General features: G+C 40.4%; 1 protein-coding gene across 2 annotated transcripts in view; it reads left to right on the forward strand.

Annotated features, from left to right (window-relative positions):
* LOC117552725 (GDP-L-fucose synthase-like) overlaps positions 1-7892 on the forward strand; it is an 8668-nt gene extending 776 nt beyond the window's left edge. For both annotated transcript variants that reach the window (XM_034226321.1, XM_034226329.1), the window contains exons 4-11: positions 110-238; positions 508-581; positions 1172-1305; positions 1419-1483; positions 1635-1701; positions 1852-1931; positions 3268-3367; positions 7732-7892. In XM_034226321.1, coding sequence (XP_034082212.1) covers positions 110-238; positions 508-581; positions 1172-1305; positions 1419-1483; positions 1635-1701; positions 1852-1931; positions 3268-3367; positions 7732-7808 — 726 coding nt within the window. In that variant the 3' untranslated portion in view covers positions 7809-7892. The remainder of the gene's footprint in view (positions 1-109; positions 239-507; positions 582-1171; positions 1306-1418; positions 1484-1634; positions 1702-1851; positions 1932-3267; positions 3368-7731) is intronic.
* The last annotated feature ends 943 nt before the right edge of the window (positions 7893-8835 follow it).

The raw sequence follows: 8835 nt of genomic DNA on the forward strand, positions 1-8835 counted from the left end.
GAGATAGAGCATGATCTACCACAGAAAATCTATTGTAAAAGTGGAGTCGGAGGAAGAATATCTACATTGTCTTTTAAATGTAATGGCTAATAGTCTGACACCTTCACAGAGGGACAACATCAAGATCAATGACAACGTGCTACAAACAGCCCACGAGATGGGCGTCACCAAAATTGTGTCTTGCCTGTCCAGTTGCATCTTCCCTGACAAGACAACATACCCCATCGATGAGACTATGGTATACTTTATTTTTTAATTAGACCTTTGTTTAATTACATGGAGATTTGTTTGGATTAAATTGAGTTTTGTAAGGAAAATATATATTCTAAAAAAAAGGACACATGTTTATGTATGAAAGACATGACAAAGTGGATTTTGCATAATAGGTGACCTTTAATGCCATTAAATGATGACATGTTGCTACAGAGCAATGTAGTGCAATTATTCTTATTTTAGCAAAAGGCATTGCTTTAACTCTATCTGTATTGTAATGCCCCTCTCTCATAGATACACAACGGACCACCACATGACTCCAATTTTGGATACTCACATGCCAAAAGGATGATTGATGTTCAGAACAGGTATGCAGCTTTGAGGTGCAAACAGGGGTGGGGTGTAGAAACAATGAATGCATGCAACAATGAATGCATCACAATGAATGCATCTGACATGCATTCATCCTCTACAAAGAAATGTGGAGTCAGCACCCGGTAAGGCAGATAGCTTCTAATTAGTCTTTTGTAGCTCTTATTTAACTTGTGGCTTTGCCTATATGCCTGAACACAATCCACTTGATTGTTATCCACTGATACAGGTGTTTTCAGTTCAATTTGTGAATGTCGACAAGCACAATGGGCTCTGTGAGGGATCAAGTTTCTAGTTAAGGATCTCATGACGCAACAAATAAATGTTGTTTACTGTTGGTGGTGGGGAGTTAAAAGAGGAATATAAATGCCTGCAGAAAAAGTGATCATCTGTGTCTTACTCTGTCTCATTACTCTGTGTATGTGTGTGTGTGTGTGTGTGTGTGTGTGTGTGTGTGTGTGTGTGTGTGTGTGTGTGTGTGTGTGTGTGTGTGTGTGTGTGTGTGTGTGTGTGTGTGTGTGTGTGTGTGTGTGTGTGTGTGTGTGTGTGTGTGTGTGTGTGTGTGTGTGTGTGTGTGTGTTGACAGGGCGTACTATCAGCAGTACGGTCATCGTTACACAGCGGTCATCCCCACCAATGTGTTTGGCCCCTATGACAACTTCAGCATAGAGAACGGTCACGTGCTGTCGGCACTGATTAACAAGACGTACACAGCCAAAAGTGATTAACGCTGACACATTAATGCACCTTGATTTCCAAACTGACAAGAAGCAGTCAATAACATACAGAAACAGACAATAACTATGTAATAAAGACTATTTTCCCTCTCACAGAAGAAGGAAGTCCTGTTAACGTTTGTGGCTCTGGAGCTCCGAGGAGACAGTTCATCTACTCTCTGGTACGAGACATCAATATAGTCCTTATTATTGGCATGTGGTTGTATACAATTTCTTTGTATACTTTTTTTTTATTTTGGCCAAAGGAATCTCTGGCTATCAAGAGGAAATAAGTACGACAAACATTTTTAAATGGTCTGCGTTTACTCACAGGATGTGGGTCGTCTAATCGTTTGGGTCCTGAGAGAATATGAGGAAATTGACCCCATTATCCTCTCTGGTGAGTACACTGCTCTGCTCACCTGTAGCAATCATTCAAATGTGCTTCTGGGTATTTTTCCAATGGTTTAATATGACAAAAACAACTGGGGGAGTTCTTTTTAAAAACAAATGTCTTTTGATATACATTTGACTGTGGATTTATTTTCAGTGGGTGAAGAGGAGGAACTCTCAATCAAAGAGGCTGAGGACTTGATCGCAAAGGCTCTGGATTTTACAGGAAAAATACAAGTATCCTTTTATACTTTCGAAATGATGCACAGTGTGCACAGACTAGTTTATCACTTTGAGATGCTTATTGGTTTACTGACCCTGAGATATACAGAACAGATCAACACTAAACTGTTAACCTTATTTCTGTCACGATCTGTCTTTATGGTGTTTTGTCTTGTCTAGATCTGTCTTTGGTTTTCTGTCTGCGTTGTGTTTTGTCTTGATCTGTCTTTGGTTTTCTGTCTGCGTTGTGTTTTGTCTTGTTTAGATCTGTCTTTGGTTTTCTGTCTGCATTGTGTTTTGTCTTGATCTGTCTTTGGTTTTCTGTCTGCGTTGTGTTTTGTCTTGTCTAGATCTGTCTTTGGTTTTCTGTCTGCGTTGTGTTTTGTCTTGTTTAGATCTGTCTTTGGTTTTCTGTCTGCGTTGTGTTTTGTCTTGTCTAGATCTGTCTTTGGTTTTCTGTCTGCGTTGTGTTTTGTTTTGTCTAGATCTGTCTTTGGTTTTCTGTCTGCGTTGTGTTTTGTCTTGTCTAGATCTGTCTTTGGTTTTCTGTCTGCATTGTGTTTTGTCTTGATCTGTCTTTGGTTTTCTGTCTGCGTTGTGTTTTGTCTTGTCTAGATCTGTCTTTGGTTTTCTGTCTGCGTTGTGTTTTGTCTTGATCTGTCTTTGGTTTTCTATCTGCGTTGTGTTTTGTCTTGTTTAGATCTGTCTTTGGTTTTCTGTCTGCGTTGTGTTTTGTCTTGTTTAGATCTGTCTTTGGTTTTCTGTCTGCGTTGTGTTTTGTCTTGTTTAGATCTGTCTTTGGTTTTCTGTCTGCGTTGTGTTTTGTCTTGTTTAGATCTGTCTTTGGTTTTCTGTCTGCGTTGTGTTTTGTCTTGTTTAGATCTGTCTGGGGTTCCCTGTCGTTAGTTTTCCTGGTGTGTCTGATTACCCGATTGTGTTCACCTGGTGTCCCTGTGTTTTCTCCTCCCTCCTCACCTGTGTCTTGTTTGTGTGATTAGTCTTGTGTGTATTTAAGTTCTGGTTTTTCTGTCTGTCTTTGTCGGTTCGTCTTTTGTCATGACTAGTTTGTCGGTGAGTGTTCTGTTTTGTCTTTGTTATATCCTAGCCTTGAAATAAAGGAGTTTTTCAGTTTATATCTGCATTTGGGTCCTGCTTCCAACACACACCGTAACAATTTCCTATTAGGGATGCACAATATGGGTATTTTTTTTTGCTGATACCTACAACCTATTATTAAGTTGAACACAAGAAAGAAACATAATTATTCATAACATTTTCTTTTAATGACGCCTAATCTAGAGCAACCAATTCCAAGGGAGATTTTTTCAGACACCTTAACTGCTAACATCAGTTTGACACCACCATGTCTGATGGCCAGATGAAGAAGACCGCCAGCAATGCTAAGCTAAGACGCTACCGCCCCAACTTCACCTTCACACCTCTGAATGAAGGTCAGTTTCACCTTTTTAATGCTAAAAAAGTGATACTGTTGTTTAAGCACTTTACCTCATTTGATCAAATAGGGCTGTGCACATGATAGCACAAAGGCAGCACACCAAACTGAGTGCCTTTGGTTTTGCCTTGGGGCGAGGCTAGTCTGTACTTCCTCCTGTACTACATACAAATGAAGATCAGCGCAAGTTCTTTCAGGAAGACTGGCTGCTTATAATCAGCTCATCACGGGCTTTCTGCTGACCTATTACATTCACCTCAATCTCAGCAGCCAATCACCGTGCTGCAGCCAAACTTTAACCCTCCGGTATCATTCGATTGGACTACGCAAATTAGTTATTCGAGACAAATGTCCACTGCAAAATGCTTTGATAAAAACATTATATTAAAAGGTTTTTTTCACAACCTTTTTGGGTTTAATCTTTAAAGCAACTTCCGCCCTAATAGAAAATACCAAAAATGTATTCATTTTCAGGATTTTAACCCTTTCAATACCATTTTGAATACATGAAACCGCTGTTTTTTTTCATGATGAAAACAGAGAAAATTTGTTATTTTCCAAAAAATACATATCTGGGGTCTGGCTCTTTTTTTTTTATAACAGTCTTGGATATGTCAAAGATTCGCAACAAAATGGATTTTTTTGCATTATTAGTTTTTGCACAAAATCAGATTGAACAAAAAAGTTACAAATTAGTCATTCGGGAAAAAAATGTCCACTTCCAAAAACTGCTCTAAAATGACAACAGATTCATATTTTTTAAAACTTTTTGGGGTTAAATCTTTCAATCAACTTCAGTCCTGATCAAAAATACCAAATCTTAAATTATGTTCAGGATTTTAACCCTTGAACTGCCAGTTTGAAAACATGAATTTGCGTTTTCTATGAAAAACATGCACAAAAAGGCAGTTATTTTCCATATAATGAATGTTGGGGGGGGTCGGCTTTTTTATCACAGTCTTGGATATGTCAAAGATTAGCAACAACATTGATTTTGGTGGATAATTAGTTTTTGCACAGAATCAGATTAAACAAAAAAGTCACTCATTAGCCACTCGCGGACAAAAATGTCCCATCCACTCCCATTATAACCACATATTTTGATCTCTCCGCCATACATATCTAATCATGCATTTTGTAATGTCAGAGTTTTATATTGGAGGAAAATAGTTCAATTTGTCCTTTTTACTCTATATCACCAGATGTGACATTTTGCCATTGAATTACATGCTTGTCATTTCTTGGTTTATTTGCCTGTTGTATAATGGGGCCCTGCCAGCCATTGGAATACATGTATGCAACTAATATGATATAGGTGTGTTGGGTATGGATGTGGAAGAGTGGTATCAGCTGAGAAATATGTGTGTGTGTGTGTGTGTGTGTGTGTGTGTGTGTGTGTGTGTGTGTGTGTGTCTGGATGTACAGTGTGTGTACAGAGACAACAATATACAGTAGATTTGGTTTACAGCAAGTCGCAGTTTTCGCCTCATATCTTTCTTTCTCTCTCTCTTTTTCTCTCACTCCCTCATTCCCAAACTCATACACACTTACATATTAAACCTCCTTATACCTTGTATGTGTGTGAGTGATTGTGTGTGAGAATGAGACGGGAGTGTGCTCTCATGGCGTTTTGTTTTTCATTTGTGCTGTTTCATGTGTCTTTGAGGTAAACATCTGTATGATCTTGACCCAGCTTGACCTCGATGTTTTGAATTGTTTGGAACTTCAAAGTCCTTTGATAATGTCTCTTTAGCAAACAGACATACACAGCCATACATATACTCCTTGAAGTAAATAAAAACACCTGGCTGCAAAGCCAAAGCTTCAAATATGTGTAGTTTGGCTGGATGGTCATTTCATTCCTGTGATACGCAACAAGCAGTAAGATGAAGAGGGGCTTCTCTGTGGGACAAGAGGTCTCATGCAACCAGTAACTTCAGCTGCAGGACTCATCCTCTGAAACAGAAACACCCTGAGAAGGAGAATCTGGTGTGGATCTGAACTGTGCTTGAAAGGAGTCAGCACAAAGATAAAACACTTTTTTGCCAAATAGTTTGCCAAACAGTTCATTTATCAGATGGGGGCAGAGAAGAAGGAACAATTCTGCTCCGAATCCCACGTTGATACAGAGGAATCGATGAGGTCCTTTGCTGAGGAGGTTGAGGAGCTGCTGAGGAACAACAAGATGGTGATGAGGTTGAGATGTATGAAGGACTACAAAACCTTTTGGATGAAAAAAGCCTGATGTTCACTAAAGTGCTTAGTGATCTCCTCCTCAATCACACCACAAAGGGGATGATAGCACCAGAGATTGCCACAGGAGTAACAAGAATATTCGTTGCGCCGCCACGTGAAGCCATGCTTAGAGAAATGATCAGATGCTTGTGGTGGAGTCTGATCGTTCTTCGTCTGACCCTTCCCCTGAAAGTGGAGAGGACACAGAGGATCCCATCCCGTAGTTGCGCTACATTCCTCTGCACTATCCTATCCAATGTTTGCTCAAACATCTGTGGCATCAACATCCCTCCAGTTTGCCACCGAACGTCCCCCATGCAGGTGTGTCATGTCGACAATATTGCTGATGATCCACTCGCAATGGCATAACGCGTGGGCCCTGAAACCAAACCTCTGGCAGCAGGAATATAGCGTGGCGTTTCCTCGTGAGAGGGAAACCAGTTTTGAAAATGTTTTGATGTCCACCCACTGCCATGACAGACACGATCCTCCGGATAGGATAGTGCAGAGGAATGTAGCACAGCTACATTCCTCTGCACTATCCCATCCAATGTTTGCTCAAACATCTGTGGCATCAACATCCCTCCAGTTTGCCACCGAACGTCCCCCATGCAGGTGTGTCATGTCGACAATACTGCTGATGATCTCAGGGGTAAAGAATAAATCAAAGAAGGATTCCACGTCATGAATTCTTATTTATGCCACTCGTAATGGCATATTGCGTGGGCCCTGAAACCAAACCTCTGGCAGCAGGAATGTAGCACGGCGTTTCCTCGTGAGAGGGAAACCAGATTTGAAAATGTTTTGATGTCCACCCACTGCCATCCCAAATTGCAAGGGTTGCTGAATAACACGTTTTATTTATACATGGGATAACTACAATAAGGCTGCAACAATTGACTCATTTGATAATCGATTAATCTATCGATTAATGAAACGATTAATCGACTATTCGGACTATTACTGTATGCCTTGCACAATTTCTCAAACGCTCTTATTCAGCCCTCAACTTTTAGATGTAGCTTGAGGTTGTTTTAGGCATGTGGAAACTAACAAGACAATAAAGATGAATACTTTATTCAAAAATACATATATTATTAAATCAACTTAACAAATTGTAAATACAATTTAACATTGCTTTTTATTTAAATAATATTTCACATCAAAAGAAACAACAATGTTTTAACAAATCGTATTAAATAATGTGATGACAGAACTGTAAACAGAATAGCTGAAACTTTAACAAAATAAAGAGTAACTCAGTTACCTCTAATCATTAACCCATGTTTGTATAATGTAACTCTGTGTGTTGCTGCTAGCATACATAACACCTGACGTGGAAAAGTTACTCGTGGATGGGGGGGGCTACAGAGCTGCTCGAAAGATGTTATATCTTTATATTTAAGGCCAAGCTCAAAGTAAAATCGATGAACCGCTCCATTGTTGTGGTTTCTGTGTTGCCGTAGCAGCCGAACTGACCAGGAAGTACATTGACCTAAAGTAAAAGTATTGCAAGATATCGCAAAGGTTTTGCGAGATCTCGCAAAACATTATTATAATTTTTTTCAAATACATTTTTTTCTTCTTCTCCATGTCCCCTAGGGGGCTCCGTAGCATTGCCCCTGCGGTCGACCGGTCGACGTACTGGGCACCTCTGGTTTATGGTCTCCGGTACTTCCAGTCCAACGCATACTGCATGCACAGCGTTAGAGAATCGGGCCTTCAAAATAAAAGTTTGACTTTTTTCCCAAAAAAAAAAAAAAAAATGTATTTCAATTTTTTTTTTCTTCACTCACACCCACTCGAAATGGGTCCGTGAACCACCAGTTGAGAACCACTGGTCTAGACCCCTGGGGGGGTTCCCTATATGCTCACGGCTGCATCCCCCCTTTAGATATACGATTTCAGGATCGGGGTTTAATCGCCAAAGACTTCACATTTATCATGTGTCAACAAATGTTCTTTAAACAAGTCTCTCCTGATTGAAATAAGAGCTTTGAATGAACATTTGAAAATCATTTTTCAATACATAGAAATGCACATCCTACACTTCCTGTACTAAACATTGTTTAGTAATAGGTCGCAATTGCATGCATTCTGAAATTGTTGTTTTTTCTCGTCCCCAAGCTATCAAGATGACCTGTGACTGGTTCGTGGCCAACTCTGACATTGCCCGGACAGGAAGGGACCATCACCAAGCTTAAAATGATCACAATTCTATTGTAAAGCAAGTTTCTTTAAATAGATGATTGTTTGTAAAGTTCTACATTAAACAACGCTGAACATATTCTCTAGTGTCCTGGGGCCTCATTTATAATGCCGTGCGTAGGATTCACGTGGGAAGGTTGCTTACGTAGTAGAAATCCAAAAAATAGGTACAGACATTTCCCGATTCACAAAACATTGCGTACCGGAGAGGAAAGTGGGTACGGCACTTCCTACGCCGGTTTCCCTTTATAAATTCCGATCAACTCGAAATGCGGCGCAGCTTTTGCGGGCTTCACGTAACCAGTGGTGGCGCTAGGGGGTCGCTACTTGGGCTCAAGCCCCGGATGTTTTCTGAAAAGCCCCGGATGTTTCACTTAAAAAAAAAAAAAAAAGTTTAATTATTTTTTTTAAAACGTCTCGGGAGTAATGTGCAGTACCGGAGTCCACCAGAGAGGCAGCCGCTTCAGGACAGTAGCCTGCGCACTGCGTAGCCTTCCCTGCCCTGAAGAAGAAGTGATCCTTCCTAGTGCCTGATGAGTTTTAAGCTAATAGCCTATAAAGTGATGGATATTAGAAAGTTATTTTCATCGAAGCATGCACCACAAGCTGCTGCAGCAGTATCAGCAGCTGACAACAATGTCATCACCAGCAGTGAATAAATGGATGATGTTTCAGGTTTGTGAATCTAATGGTGATATCTGCACTCTGGCTGACTGAGTAAGAAGTGAGAAAGAGTGATGTAACGTTATAGCTAGTAAACATGGAGTAACCACACTAAGTATACCCTTATATGCAGGGCTGCACATAACTGGTGCGCAGGTGCGCATGCGCACCTCTGCCAAAAAAAGAGCACCGGGTCATTTGAAACAAAGTGCATTTGCGTACCAACATTGAGAGAGGGAGAGAGAAGGGAGAAGAGAACAGAGAAAAGAGAGGAGAGATGAGAGAGAGAGAGAGAAAGATATTTGCGAGTTGCATACATGTATGAACCATGATATGAACTCAGGGATCGGCCCGTAGCAC

The sequence above is a fragment of the Gymnodraco acuticeps genome, unplaced genomic scaffold, assembly GCF_902827175.1.
Source record: "Gymnodraco acuticeps unplaced genomic scaffold, fGymAcu1.1, whole genome shotgun sequence".
Lineage (NCBI taxonomy): Eukaryota > Metazoa > Chordata > Actinopteri > Perciformes > Bathydraconidae > Gymnodraco > Gymnodraco acuticeps.